This window comes from Melanotaenia boesemani, chromosome 19 (genome assembly GCF_017639745.1).
Source record: "Melanotaenia boesemani isolate fMelBoe1 chromosome 19, fMelBoe1.pri, whole genome shotgun sequence".
NCBI classification, from domain to species: Eukaryota; Metazoa; Chordata; class Actinopteri; order Atheriniformes; family Melanotaeniidae; genus Melanotaenia; species Melanotaenia boesemani.
This window is the reverse complement of record NC_055700.1, coordinates 6,377,834-6,393,933: the sequence shown is the minus strand read 5'-3', so window position 1 is coordinate 6,393,933 and position 16,100 is coordinate 6,377,834. Positions and strand designations below refer to the sequence as shown.

The window sequence follows — 16,100 nt, the reverse complement described above, 5'->3', positions numbered from 1 at the left end:
AAGGCAGGGTGGTTGGTGCCATAAACTGTCTATTTGGAGTTAACTTACTCTAAACCCAATTTGTCAAACTGCAAATTATTCTTTGATTTCTTTGATGCACACAGTTCTTGTTGCTTGAGAACCAAATCGATTCACACTGCAGTGCATTTGATAGTCTGTTTGTGGGAATCTGCAGCTGCAGCTGGCTGTAGTTACTCTGAGAAAATCAACTAAATTTCCTCTAGCATGTATTATAAGACTCCCAGGAGCTGATAAGAGAAATGCATGGAAGGGGTTTCTGGGATAAGCTCACCTACTGCGCACACAGAGAGGATGGAAGATTTTTTTGATGGTCACACTTTACTGAAATGTTCTTTAGAAGTATAGCACTGTGCAAAAATCCTAATCCAGTCCTCATTTCTTTATATTTTTCTTCCAAGCAGCCAAACTTTCTTATAACCGTTTAAAGTAGCCTTAGCAATAGTTCTCCAGGCTTTCAAATATTTCCTTTTTTTTGAGTATTTGCATCTTTTATACTCTGACCTATACTTTAAGCACAATAAAAGTACCTAATGGATGAATATATAAACAGTTTGGCAAAGAAACTATTTTAAATAGGGTCTTTATGCACTTTGTTGGCAGCCTGTCACAACGACACCTCGCATGTTCTCATTTCTTTAGTTGCATATTCGAAAAATATGGAAGATAAAACATTTTGACTGACAGAAAATAGGGTGTTGCAGTAACAATGTAGGGCCCAAAGAGCGTTTAGCTTAAAATTTGACATAACTTAGCATGTTGTGTGGTGTGTCCTTAAAATATCTGGGGAAACTGGACAAGCGGGGGAAAAAAGAAGACGCATCAGGCCTAAAACAAAAAGTAACAGTAGATGAACAGGCTCTGAATGTGATGTTTTAAAGATGTTTTTAAGAAATAGGACAAAATGCTAAGGAATAAAGATGCACTTTAAAAAATATTTTGTCACACTTGTATTTATGTTTGTTTGAACATGTCTCAGTAAACTCTGTATCTACTTAATGTTTTCACAGTTCTTGAGAAAGGAATGGGTGGTTCAAGATTTTTGCACAGTACTGTAACATGCATTCATTCAATAGTCAGCTTAGTGTTAGGCTTGAAAGCAAACATCCCTGGAAGACATTATAACGCCTAGGATGCATCAAATATCTTAGCAGAGCTGCTGGCAGATATCTACAGGTTCATTATTATTACAGTTATGGTTGGCTGCAGCCAGAGATTAAAGCTGTGAATGAAAGCAGACTGAATGAACCACAGTCAGATTCATAATTTCAGCAGATTCGCAGGCTCGGGCCTCCTCTGGTGACAAAAACAAAACCAACGGCCTCCTGAGGTGTTGCTGTCACTCACAACCTGGTGATGGAGGTGTGCCCGTGCCAGCACACCGCGGTTGATTCATTCAACGCACCCTGCTGTACTTTACCTTGACGCTGGTGTGACTGGTCTGCGTTTCGGCCTCGATGCGGACATGTCCCCCGCTGTTCTCCTTGCGATCCCGGAACGAGTTGTTGCGCGAGTGCCGGCTCTGGTAAGTGATGACGGAGGGAATGGTCTCGGCCGCATCGGTTTTGATGAAGAGCCCATGCAGCGTGGCCGCGGTTCCCTGGGAGATGGTAGTGGTTTGATGGGGGGAATTGGATTCGTCTGAGTCTCGGCAGTAGATCACCCCGCTCTGAGAAACGTGGATACTGGGAGCGCAGCCCATACCTCAGCGACGCGCCTCCGGAGTCAGATCCCAGACAACAAACAGCTACGCTTGGGTACCACCTTCCTGTCGTCCACAGCTGCCTGCACACGGGCTGCTGCTTTCTCCGGGCATCGGCTGCGGGATCAAATCGCGCTCTCCTCCACGCACCTCCGTTTGAGGACATTAAGGGAGACAAACGTGAGGTGTGGATGATTTTTTTAATTTATGCGTCCCATGCACCCGATTCGTCCTCACCCTCCGCTAGTGCAGGGTCTTGAATTTCGTAAACATATTGTGGTGAAAATGTTATTCAGGTTATAATCTACCCAAAGCCTGCTGATGGCCTGTACCACCCACTTGCGCATCCAAACGACCCGGACTAATGAACAAAATTAATAGCCTAAATGGACTACACCACCTGGCTGCTCCTCACCACCTATTGCTTAATATCCGGCTTTGTTTCTGCTCTCATCCTCTGTGACATACTCGCATTTTCGGCCTGTGGAGAGAAGCTGGCTGTATGAAATCTCTTCTGTGCCTCTTCTTTAGTTACTCTGCTTGTAGATCATTGGCCGCGGTCCATCTGCGTCTCTCCTCCCTCTCTGTCCATCACACTAACATTATTCTATCTCTTCAACAGGACTCTAATCTCCCAGGAGACCGAGCTCTGCCTCTGGGGGTCATTTAAAGCCTCACTTTGATGAATTAGACATAATGCTGTTAAAACAATAAAGGTCTGATGACAACCCACTTACTCACCATCTTTAGGCTCGTTTTCTCAAGACACTGCTTAAATAGTGTTTGTGCATTGGTTTAGGTTGAGCTTTAAAGCATGACTTTTACGTTATAAAAAAATATCAACAATGGCAATATGTGAACTAAAGTTCTGATTATTAATGAGTGATTAATCTGCTGCTGTTTTCTCAATTGTTTCAATAAAATCCTTATTGTAACTAAAGAATGCTGCATCCTTGCTTGACTTGTCAGTTGACTCATCTATGGACCTACTGATTGTTTTAGCTTTAGTGGATTGTTGCTGCCCATCAACACTCTTGAGGCAGAATGTACTGATGTTGGTGAAAAGCAACTGATAATAAAACTACCTGACTGACTTCCAGAAACTCAATGTGGAGTTGGAGCAAGGGAAGAAGCCATTAAATTTAGACCAAGATCCAAACCCTTGCAGATCCAAGACAGAGCTTTGGTCTTGGAGGACTGCGCTCCCTTCCCTTCTCATTTGAGTTAATAGCTTATTACTTGCAGCATTTTGATGCATAAAATTAGTTATGCATCAATATGCATAAATAAATGTCACAATAATTGCACATGTTTGTCAACATATTAAAATATTCAGTAACCATCAGTCTAAACAAATTAGAATGATTAATCTTATTGTCTATCTATTCTATCAAATATTCTGCAGCTGTATTTCTATTGTTTAAAACCCCACAACTGCTGTTTTACTAAATATTTAGTGACACCCAGCCTCTGCAGCATCCTTACCTGACTGAATCTATTCCTGCTGACTTGATGTGAGCTGATCTCAGGGGCACATATCCCTCCAAGTTGAACTCACAGCTATTTATTGTAGCATTTACTTAACTTTTACTATACATAACAAAACAGGATGTCTTAGTTTTAGGAATGATGGGAACTCCTATTGTTTGAATATCAACACAAACAGCCAGATGAAAATAACTTTCCCAAAATTCAGCATCAGTTCTACACAGCTCCACATTTTCTCTCTCTATACCTGATAGTACCTGCCTGCAGCATCACATGACTCCAAGACTGATGTTTGTATCACCCTTGCAGCTCCTCTCCTCTCCTCTCCTCTCCTCTCCTCTCCTCTTCATAATTTCATTATATTCTGTGTTATGATTGACTCTCAGATGTTTGATGTTTGTGGTGTTACTATGCTACTCTATGTCTTCCCACACACAGCAGTTCCACATGTGACTGCTATGGACAGAGTGAGTAACTGTCACGTTGCTGCGCCGCTAAGCTGTGCCTTATTTCATATATCACTATGGCAGGCGGAAGAAAAAGTAGTCCCTACCGACTGGGTATAATATTAGACAAGATCCTGATATTATAGTTACTTTCCACTGCATTAGTTTGTGGTAAAATTAACTTCAAAATAACTTAAATAATATTCTAGCATGAAAATTGATTCTAAAAGATAAAGAGCTGGTATCAGAAATATAATTGTTACAGTATCGATCCGCACACTGCTCCTAGCCTATGAACAAAAACACACACAAAATTGTACCATTAAAAAATTCTCCTTAAAAGATAGATTATTAAGTTCAATGTTAATGTTTAGGTGCTTTTGGATAAATCAGATATTTAATTTGGAACAAGTTGAGTTTTTTAAGTTGATCTCACATAAAATTGAGTCAGATTAGTAGACAGAAACGAATCAGTTTGATTTGGGTGAGTCTGACTTCAAACTGTTGAGCTGAAGGAACTAAATAACTAACAAGAATAAACTTAATTCCATCACTTGTTACCAGATGAAGCAAATCATTTAAATTGGTTTAACAATCTATTTTTTCAGTGTGGTATAATTACATTTGAAAAACCTTTTTTTTTATTAACAAATAAATTTAAGCAGTGATAAATATATTTGTTTGTTTAACTTAAGAGAGTTAATTCAAATGACTTGGGGGTAAAATTATTTAAGTGAACTAATGGATTTTACTGAAGATTAATATCAATAAACATATTTTTGTTTTAGCATACAAAAAGTGGTTTAAGGGAACAGGTTTCCATAGAAATTTCTAATAAACTTAACTAATCCAGGATAACAATGTGCTGTGCACTGGTGCTTTAAAAACCAGTAAATCATAAAATAAAAAAAGTCAAATGACTCATTGTTCATTAAATCCATAGGAAGATCCTCTGGTTCCCAGCATGGGTACTGCACCAAAGCTTTCCAAGAGGTCATAAAAATTAGATCTCCGCATCTACAAAGCCATAACACATTTACTGGATGAGAATGTGGCACAGCTGTAATCCACTGAGGTATGCTGGTTGTGTATTTTATAGAAATGCAAAATAATTCTTGAATGACTGCATCTACAACTCTGTACAAACAGCTGACTGATGTGTTTTTAATTAAAACAGCATTCCTTGCAGACACATTCTCGCTAGACCAACAAGTAGATGCAGGTTCCTGAATCAAATAACATGCAGTCTTAATACTGTATGGCCATTGTATGAGGGGACGAGTCTCAAATAATAGGAATGCTGGTTGAGGTGGCAGATTATGGACTAAGATTCCGGTCAGAGAATCAAGGCACTTGGAGAGAGAGATTTGCAAACCAAAGAGCAGCACTGAAAAGATTTTAAATGTGGAGCTATAATAATGTCGGCTGTAGATGAAAACATCATGGTGTGTGTCCTGTAGTGCATTGATTTACTTGGCCTATGAACACGTATTCAATATTATAATCATAAAATTCATGAGTGTATATTTGCATCCTCACTTATGAAGATGCTCTCGTTGACTTCTTCAAACTGATTCAGTGACAAAGAAATATTTCTTGGAGAATACAAAAAAAAAAAAAAAAAAGGATTTGGACAAATACATGGTTAGACAGCTATAGAGCTTAGACTTTATTATTCATGTGTCAGGTTTCCTGTCATGTCCTTTGCACATATGAACGTTGCCATACAGAAAATAACTGAGGGACATATCAATCTTAAAATATTAAACTATAGATTATGGCACAGCTATTTATTTTTTAATTTTTATTGTTTATTTGAATGGGGCAACGCATATTAATGAACGTACAATATTGACGTAAATATGTTGGATTGAGCAGATTGCTAATTTCCATCCGTAGTCCCATAAAGGAAACCAAACGTATTACACTCACGGGTCAACATACACATTAAATATTTTCTATTGAGACTGGATTGTCTACAGAATGCTGACAATAATAATATATATTTTCTTTGTGCCTTACCTTTATGTTTATTCTAGGCTGAAATTTGAAAGAAACACATGGACGTGATTAGAAATGAAAAATAGGTGGCCTAGCTTTGAATAATACTGTGCAAAATAAAGAAGAAGAAGAACAATAAGTGATAAGCAAATATAAACTAAAGCATTACAGTCAGTGTTTTGCATGTTCATCCTAATGTTTGCAGTCTGTGGATGATAACTAGTCAAACTGATTACAGCATTCTGTAGTCAGGGCAATGTGACCATCAAAACACTGCCAGCATTTCAGGCATTAAACACAACAGCAGACAATCATTTCTGCAGAACACAGCCACACAGCTCTGTACCAGAACCACAGCAACACCAAAGAGGTACAGCTGACTACCATCCAAGGTATGGAGCACCCATCAATCTGACATGCGCTCTGTATCCTTACTCCACAAGTAGTCTGATGGAAAGAAATAAATGAATATTCCAAATTGCTTATTCAGTACTGATTAGGTAGCTGTACACGTTCAGCTGTAGACTCAGCACAGTTTAACTAGAAACTATAAAGAAATGAAAATGTATTGAATCAGTCTGATTTTACAATAGTTTGCAGGATGAAAAGAACTATTATGGAATCAGGTAATGTGTTAAAATTATGTGCAGGTACCAAAGTGTGATTCCTGGAAAGCTACTCTTCCAACAAGTAAAATGACACCACTGCTTTTGTTAAAAACTGATTGTGCACATCATTGCAGGGGAGAGCAAACACTGACTTGTACCAGGTAGCTTAAAACAACCCAAATCATATTTGTTTCCAACAGTTAAAGATTAAGTTTTGATTGGTTCAATAGAAACAAAGACTGACAATGGAAGTAAAATGCCCCACCTATACATAACAGAAGTATTAACAGCTTATATAAAACCATGCTATTTTACCAGAAGTAAAAGCTAGTATGAAAGTGATTTTTACTGTTGATTTAGATCCAGATCAGTTTTTAGCATTTTTCATGTGATCTTTTTCAGAGAAAACTATCCATTCAAATAAAAGTTAAGTGAACACAGTCTAAGAAACTGTTCACAAAGCTGCACTTTTAATATTTCTGATATTTTCTAAATAAATTAAGAAATTAATCCTTAAAAGAGAGAAAAAAAAACTTGTCAGTTCAACAGATGATGTAACTAAAAAAATATTTGTTAATTTTACATGATCACTATCTAATCAACTTCTCTCATTATCAAGTTAATATGTTATCCATCTCACAACCTCTGCAGTACACAGCTGTAGTAAATACCACTAAAGCAAATACTGCAGCCAGCTGCAGGTCAAACAGACACTATTTCAGACTGATACCTTAGCTGCTAAGTGCTGATAAGGTATAGATGAGACACGAATCATTAACGAGCAACAAATAAGGCCATCATGTTTGTCTTTACAGGTTGATATAATCAATATTTTTACATTACACTGAACCATATGACTGCATAAATATGAATGGGGTGATGCATGCAGAACTCTGTCATTTCTCTCATAATAACAACACAACTTTTAGAGTAATGTGTTTCCATGCCATTTTTTCCTTGCAGATGAAGCTGCGTTTATCATCCTGTTAACTTCTTAGATGTCACAAGAGATTTTTATCCAAACAGTGTCAGCTTTCAAACCTGTAGTTGTGGTGCCTGTTCTTAGCCAAACAGAATCAAAATGAAAGGCACGTGTAAAAGTAAAACAAAACAGGGTAAAAATAATGGTCCCTGGCTACGCATCCTGTCTGCTCTTCCACCACCTCCTCTAACCTAAAGCCCTCTGATGACATATCAAACTGGAAACACTCATATTCTGTATATCATTGGTCCATGCACAAGAGAACATTAGTGTTGTCTGGTTCACAAGTGGTAATGAGACTTGGTTTAATCGATGGAAACATTATTTTAAAAGGATGTCCCATCATAATAGATGGAGTGACATTATCTGATTTCTGACACTGACAAAACGAATCAGCCCAAAAAAGGTAAAGGACAAAGTCAAATATAAATACTTTGAAGTTAAGAGAAACACATCAGGGCTGGGTCAGAGTAGTCAGGGCTGGGGACTGACTGACACTAAAAAAAGACTGTAAATAATTTCATTGAGTTTAACCACTTGTGCTGCATGATTATACAAAGAGTGTGATTGAATAAATTTTCTGTTTTGTGATCAGATTTCTTAGAAATGCAAGATTAGAGCCTGCACTCCAAACTTCCACAGCTTTGGTGTTAAGTGAATAAAAAGGAGAGACAACGTCAAGAGCTGATCACACTTCAAGATCAAAGAAATTTAGTTTTACGCTCCATCATTTATTTGATGGCTATAGTTACTAGTTTTCAGATAGATTTTTTACACAACAGATGTGAGAGAAAATATGTGATTTTCTTATCAGTTAGGATTAATAGGCACATTGAACTAGCTGGTAGTACAGAATAATTCAAATAAACATCAGCTAAAACAGTTAAAGTTGAATATACATTTTTACATCACCAGTGGTGCAATTTATCATTATAGTTTTACTTTTACACAAGGAAACAATCTATGTTGGTCAATCTGACAATTAAAAACAGAATTGGTTTTATCAGCTAAAACATTTAGAGCTAAATACACATTTATACATCATTTCAACATTGTACTTCTAACTTAAGAGTCTAAATATTTGGTTCAGCACTGCCTTTGAATACAAACAGGTTATATGCATCTAATAGCACTGTCATCTTGTTCAGTGCAGTTCAGTCGGTTTCTAGTGAGGCAGCCCTCTGGTGGCCGGCATCCAGTTCATCTGGTGGCTCATCTAATAAATCAAAGCTGCAAACTGAGTGTAAAATGTACACTTTGAGGATAGTTATGGCATAAATGACCCGGCTGCTCAGCTGTGTACATTCAAAGGCCTCAGTTTAGTTGTATTCAAGAAGTAAAATAGAAATTGTCACCCATGAGCTACATAAAATGATATGTTAATGAGAATCACATGTAGAATGATTAACAACTAACTGACTTGCTTATTAGTTGTTGATTTCTATGGTTACATTTTACTTTTGCATATGTTAAAATCAAATGTCACTCTTTAAATCTAAGGGTAAAACTATTTCATGTCTGGTCACACAAACAAACAGAATAAAATTAAAATAAATGTGAGAAACCAGAGGAAAATGCAGTAACTGCAAACTTTTAGGTCAGAATTTTTCATGTCATCATTATCCCTTTTCACGATCAGGGTATTTTAAATTTGGTCCATTATGGCAAACTTATCAGTTTTAATTAAAAAACGACAACTTCAAAGTTATTTAGTTAATGCACGTGTGTGTGTGTTTGTTGATTCAACCTAATGACTTGCAGCAAGAATAATTTGGGCCAATTTCATGCATCAAAGAGGAATTTGTGCAGATTCGGACTTTATTCTGTTACGAGTTCATACCTTTGGGGGTCCATTGGGAGAAAACTCTTCTGTTGACAGCCCACTCATGTCTTTATATCCACGACGTTCTGTCCTTCAGTGGGAAATCAAAACAAAAAAGAATAAGCGCGTGGCGTGTGCAAGTTGCGCAGAACCGCGGCGCGCTGTCTGACAAAGATGTGAAAAGCTGCGTTGAACGTTAGGTGGTCTTCAACGGGTACCGAGAGGCGGATGGTTAGTTTGATGTCGGCCTCTGAACTTCCCAACCTTTTTGGTTCAGATGGCACCGGACAAACTCGGTGGCCGTGCGGCCCTAGTGTCCTCATTCCGAACTACGCGCAATGTTCCCAGTGCACCGCGGTGCAAGAAAACTCAGCTGCAAGAAAAAGTTCTGCTTTGTAGAACACATCAATATCTTTCATAATAAGTTCAGATGTTTTTAGGGACTTGTTTACTTCTGTATAGGCTGTTGTGGAAACCAAAAACTTGATGCATCTTCATTACACGTTTATGTTCTAGTTGGGGATGATTCAAATGTTTATTCTACATTAGGACCACCCGCCTAATACTGAGGTCCTCCTGCTGGTAGAAGAGCTCTGGCTAAGAACATCCGACGGTGTCCTGGAGTGTCTGGTATTGGGGCAATAACAGTAGACTTCTCAGGCCCAAACAATGCAAAACATTTTGACACGTGGCATAGTAATGTCTGTGTCCCTGCTACATGCAGGTTTTCCCAACAAAACATTGAACTGTAACAAGTCAGTGGTTTTAATGTTGTGGCTGATCAGTATTTTTTTTATTATCTATCATGTAAACTGCAAGTCAAAATGACTGGAACCCTGAATTTCAAATTTTTTTAGCATCAACCAATTTTAAAATCAAACTGCTTTAATATAATATAATAACCCAAAGAAATGGTCTTTTCAGAAGATATAAAAGCTGTCTCAAAAATAATCATTTCAAAGGCTGCAGGTCAGTTGCTAAGTAACATTACTTTTCTGATAAACATCTATTATATATCTATAACAGATGTTTATCTCCAGTTTAGTTTTTATATTGAGGTTTCAGTTAAAGAGAAAGAAACTATAAGTCAGAATTTATGTTTGTGCAAAAATGGGTGGGTGGGGTGAATCTGAAGATGTGTGTGTGAGAAAGAGAGTATGATCAGGTGTGTGTTATTAAACTTTGATGTTTTATTTTTGAGTGTGTGAAGAAAATGAGTTTTTTTTTCTCATGTAAAGCACTTTGCACTGCTTTTGTATTAAAAGTGCTTCATAAATAAAGTTTGATTTGATTTGATTTGATTTGATTTAAATTGATTTGATTTGATTTGATTGCTGCTCAATTTTTTGTCTTATTAAGAAATTTTAAAGTCAAAATTGTGCAGATGCTTCCAGAAAAAAGTGTAAAAAGTGTGTGCGAGTTCTGAAGATTAGATTAGAGAAGTTTCGGGACTAAAAAAAAACAACACAGGAAAGAGTTTTAGGCTGAGCTGCAGCATTATTTATAGACAGTTCGAACCTGTTCAAACCTTCAAGAAGACACCTCTATAAGAGAACAAAAGAGCAAAGCAAATGTTTGCAAAACTTCCACAGCAGGCCTTCTGTCTTACTGGCCTAAGTTCTGTAGACAGACGAACAAAGTGGAGGTTCTGTCATAGTTTGCACTAGAGGCACTGAATTTCCGAAAGGAAAGATAGGTTAGGAAACAAGGGTAGCAAAGAAAGATCTCTGAACGAGGCAACAACCTGAAACAAACACCTGACAAAAACTATTCTTGTATGAAAATGGAAGAAATTCTGAAAATTGTCCTACAAAAAATGTGGATCTCAATTTGACTTTTGGTGAGAACTAAAACGTTGTGTTGACGTCAGAGGTCAGGGAGGATGAGCAAACTAATTGGAGATGACAGAAAGCAACAATAACTCAGATAACTACTGGGTCATCAAAGCTGGACAATAGAAGACTGGAAAATGTTGCCCGGCCTAGACTCCGCTTCAGCTTCACATTCAAATGGTGGGAACAGACTTTGGTGCAAAAAAAACATGAGAAGCGTGGATCCATCCTGCCTTCTATCAATGGTTCAGGCTAGTGAAGATGGTAAAATAGTGTGGGGGATATTTTCTTGGCCCACTTTGGGGCCATAAGTACCAACTATTTATGACCACAGTGTAGCATCTTCAGGATAATATACCAAGTCACAAAGCTCAGATCATCTCCAACTGCTTTCTTGAACATGAAAATGAGTTCAGTGGACTCCAACGGCCTCCACAGTCACCATATCTCAGTCCATTAGAGCCCCTTTGGGATGCGGTGGAACGGATTCATCATTGATGTACAGTCAACAAATCTGCAACAACTGTGTGATGCTGTTATGTCGATATGGAGCAAAACCTCTGAGGAATGTTTCCAACACAATGTTGAATCTATGCCACCAAGAAGGCAAAAAGTCCAACCCAGTCCTGGTAAGTTAAACTTGATAAAATGGCTGGTGAGTGTGACACTAGAAAGCCACTGACTAAAATCGCAAATATTAGAGTGTTTTGTGAATCATTCATCAAGTTCCACTTATTTTACAGATTTATGTAAAAAAAACAACCAACCAAATAAAAGGCTTCATCTGACTGTAATCTATTATATTTATGCAAAGGTAAAGGTCGTCTTTGTGCTGCTCGCTTTGCTACAGGTTTGAGCTCATGACCGTCCATCTCCTGAGTTTGTGACGAATCTCGCTGTTCATTGACACTGTTGGTGTCACAAGTTTTACAGTCAAACTATTTCTTTCCGACATTAAAATGAAACAGAATTTAGTCTGTTTTCAGTGCTACGAATCCCTAATTTTTATCAACAACAATTGTTTGATTAGAGAAGTTTTAAAATACTTCTTTTGTAGTCACACTGTTTTATTTTCTGAAAATGAACCAAAGTATGCAGAACTATTCTTCAAAAATTATTTTAGTTATTCAGAAGGTATGACTTTAGACTTAATATTTTAAAAGACGTTTTGTTGACATGTATTTATTTAAACAAACTGGACGATTCAATCAATTAATATGCCCGGGAAAAAAATAGGTTATTAAACAAATTAGTCTAAATACTCAATGTGCACAAAATGATGAAAAGATCTTTGCAGTTTCAACTGATGACCAGCAGAGGGCAGAGGAGGACAGAGGGTTTAAATTAATAATGGAGTAAAAGCATTGAGCAGTTTGTTCCTCTGCACTACGACCCAAGACTATGGCCACAAACCAAGCTTTTCTGTTTATCATAATCATTTTGAATTATATCTTCAATCTATTGCCCCCTTTGAAATCATAAGGCCATCATAACCACTACTATCTAAAATCAAGCTATATAAATTGATTATTAATCGGTTGTTGTTGTTCCACCCCCTCCTTTTTGACTTGACTATATTTTGTTTTTGTTAATTATCGACTTATTTTCAAGGTTTATATATCTCTATCTATCCATTTATTAATTTTTTATACCAATAAATAATGTTTCATGGTTTATACACTTTCGGTTCAGTTATTTTCAAGGTTTATTTATTTTACAAATGTATGTGTATGTGCACACCCTGGCTATTTTAAGTAATTAAAAAGAAAAGAGCATGGAAAAAGAGCATCCCATCTAATTAAGGAAGTAGGAAAAGACAATAGAAGCAACAGAAGATGGTCTAGATGGAGACATTAAGTCATTTCTTCCTACAAGCAACATAGATATCAGTAGAACATCAGTTAAATAAAGAGACAAAGAAAACTGAAAGTAAAAGGACCTTTGTCACAGTTCTATAAATCAGTATCTTAATTACTGTGCATCACTTGCTGTTTTTGCTTCAAATATATGAACAGGTGGAAACGTTTTCTACAGGACATATGATACATAAAGATGCTGAATGTGCTCTCATCCTGTTCATCCAGAAACTGGATTTCAGTTTCTTCTGCTTCACCTGCAAGAATGTGTGGCTAAGACGGTTATGACAAAAGCAGGTCTTTGTTTCCCTAAATCTGCATTATGCATGCTTGAACTGATCCCTCTTACACACACAGTTCAGGGTTGCATTACACTTTCATGCATGAAGGAGGCTTTTACTGGTGTGTACATGTGTGTATACGTGATTGCCCATGCACTTATGTGCATGAGGCATGAGGTCCTTATGCTGACCTTTTACTTCAGTCATCAGGTTTCTCTGAGGAGATGTTTAAGGATTAGTTTGCACAGAACTGTCACATGTGCAGTTCTGTGCATGTTACAGATGCAAGCATTGTGAGAAATAAAGCATGGTGCTCAAATGACTTCAGTTAGAGAACATAATTTCTTACAATACATATTCTCTGATTTTTTACACATATTTTTATTTCAGTCAGTTTTCTCTCTGTTCCAATCCTGTAACTTTGTGTGACAATGGCTGCATAAATTAGCAGTTTAAAATGGGTTAACTTTCCAGGGTCGTTTTCTTTTTAATTTCACTTTCACAACTCATAATTCACTGAGACAAGACATCTACAGCAGTATATGTATTCAGATGTATTCTCAAGTTATTTTTTTTATCAATAAACCTTTATTTAACAGGTTAAAATCCCAATGAGCTTGAGATTTCTTTTTCAAAAGGCAACCTGGTCAAGAGGTCAGAAGCACATCTTAGAATACAGATTAAAAATTTTTTAAACAGACATAAATTGACAAGCAGTACATTATCAATACGTTTATACATAATTAAGGATTTAGAATGAGGCCAGAAACAATTAAAAACAAAGGCACTGTAAAAAAAAAAAAAAAAAAAAAAAAAAGAGAGAGAAAGGTATGAAATGAAATAAGTTGTAATTTCAGATTGTAATGAGTTCCAGGCTGCAGGGCTCTGTAACACTAAATGCTTGTTTCCCAAATTCGGTCAGGACTCTGGGAATATTAAGATAGAAAATATTACTTGTACACAAAGCATAATGATTACAGGTTCTTTGTGTCAGATCTGAAAGATAAGAGGGAACCCAACCAAGAAGAGCCTTAAAAACAATAACAGACAATGTGTGTCCCTTCAGAAACTCAGAGAGGGCCAGTTAGCTTTAGATACATATATATTCATACATATTAATTCATACAAATCCCATTGATGAGTGAGGCGACCACAACCAGTGACAAATCTTTAAAGAATGAAAACATTTGGTTGCAGCACTCATAGAAAACATCTCCATAATCTACCAGTGATAAAAGAGTAGCCGAGACGAGGCGTTTTCATGGTCTAAGGAAGAAGCATGTTTTACTGTGGTAATAAAATCCAATCTTTGCCCAGTTTGCAAACAAAATATGTATATGAGTTTCGAAAGAAAGTTCATAATCAATTAGAAAACCTAGGCACTTGTAATTGGGAACTAACTGTGGAGTTGTAGTTTAATATTTACTTTCAACCTGCACAGATTACTGTAAAATCATAGATAAGAATTCATCTTCTCTAAAATTATCCACAAATGCTCATACTTGATATCAATAAATGCATGAATTTGTTGCAGGAACATGTCTTCACTGGCTATCAAAATGAAAATGAAAACCTGAAAAACAAAAGGTTTTAAAAATAGTTTTGATCCCTTTTTATGTATTTCAGGGAAGTTAGACCATAAATACAAAATATCTGTGACGTAATTATCTTTATGAATTTTGAACTTGTTAGCTATTTTAAAAAATTGCTGTGTGGCACAAACGTAAGAGCAGTCATCACCTTGAGATCTCCTTTACAATAAAGCATGGTGGTAACAGCATCATGCTATGGGATCACAGCATGATGCTGATTGCAAGGACTGAGTAACAGCTGAGAACTCAGGGAATGATAGATGCTAAAAAATACAAAATAAATAAATAAATAAATAAATACTGAGTAGTAACCCTGTACAATGTCATTACAACTGATATGCTGTCATCATTTTTCCTTTCTAAGAATTAAAAAAAAGGCCAAACGTAATGAAAGCCAAATTTAACCATGTCCCATTTAAATTTGATCAAATAATGGGGTTTGGATAAGAGGTGGAGTGGAGTCAGGACCTAAACCCAGGCTGATGGGGAATAGTCAGACGTGGCCATAAAATCTTTATTTCAAAAAGACTATGTGGAAAAAGATCTCCAAAACATGAACACAAGAATAATAAACACAATATAAGAGGAACTTGTGATGAACAAAGAGACCAAGTGAAGCCAACTGCAGATGAGGAACAAATGTGATAATCAGAAAATAGAAAGCAGGTCTAACAGAAGGGCAGGAGGGAAAGTAAACTGAATACACATGGTAATAAGGCCCTACAAAATCAAACGGGATTGTTTAAACATATACAAGCTACTCCTGTACTAAGTTTGGCAGTTGTTAGGCTTAAATAATACAATCTAAAACCATGACTAAGATGTTGAGTTTTTTAGTTTTGTGCTTCATTCTATAATTATGTTTTGCATCAGCAGGTTGATATCAAGAATATTAATTAGGCATAGACAGACATTTATGCCTGATTTAAAAAAAAATTAATGAGACTATTTAACATTCATTTAAACCTGGTAACTTCCATCAATAAATACACTGACAAGGCAGCAGAGGCGTCAGCTCTTTAGCTGATACAAATCAGATTTATTTGCAGCTCTTTGTCAGATACAAAAATAAATAAAACAAGTGTGGATGGATTTGAAAATGTTTGATATTTTTCTTGTTAGCATCAGCTTGTTTTGGATTGTGGTATTTTCATTGTTTCACTGCACTAAATGTATGAAATATATGGCAGAGACACTTAACGCTAGGCCCAAAGTAACATGATCAAACCTGGACCTGTTTGATGTCTTCTTTTCCATCTGTCTGCCTTTGCAATAGTCTGAGCACCTAAATGCATCAACAGGAGACTTTCAATAAAGTCTGACAGTTTGTGTTGTGATAAGAATTGTAATTTTCTTATTAATGAAAATGCAGAGGCACCTGGGGTTTTTCAAATGATTAGTTTTCACTAACATTTCATTTTGACTGAATGTGAGGACTGTTTATCAGTGTCATGTGGAGCAGATAGAAAGTA

The 16,100-nt window shown here is 36.7% G+C and overlaps 1 protein-coding gene across 2 annotated transcripts in view; it reads right to left on the bottom strand.

Annotated features, from left to right (window-relative positions):
• pde8b (phosphodiesterase 8B) overlaps positions 1–9,243 on the bottom strand; it is a 55,036-nt gene extending 45,793 nt beyond the window's left edge. The window contains exon 1 of one of the 2 annotated variants that reach the window (XM_041969961.1): positions 9,086–9,243. In XM_041969961.1, coding sequence (XP_041825895.1) covers positions 9,086–9,133 — 48 coding nt within the window. In that variant the 5' untranslated portion in view covers positions 9,134–9,243. Of the gene's footprint in view, positions 1–1,438; positions 2,475–9,085 lie in introns of those variants that run through there. The other variant, XM_041969960.1, reaches the window with a different exon arrangement.
• Between the last annotated feature and the right edge of the window lie 6,857 nt (positions 9,244–16,100).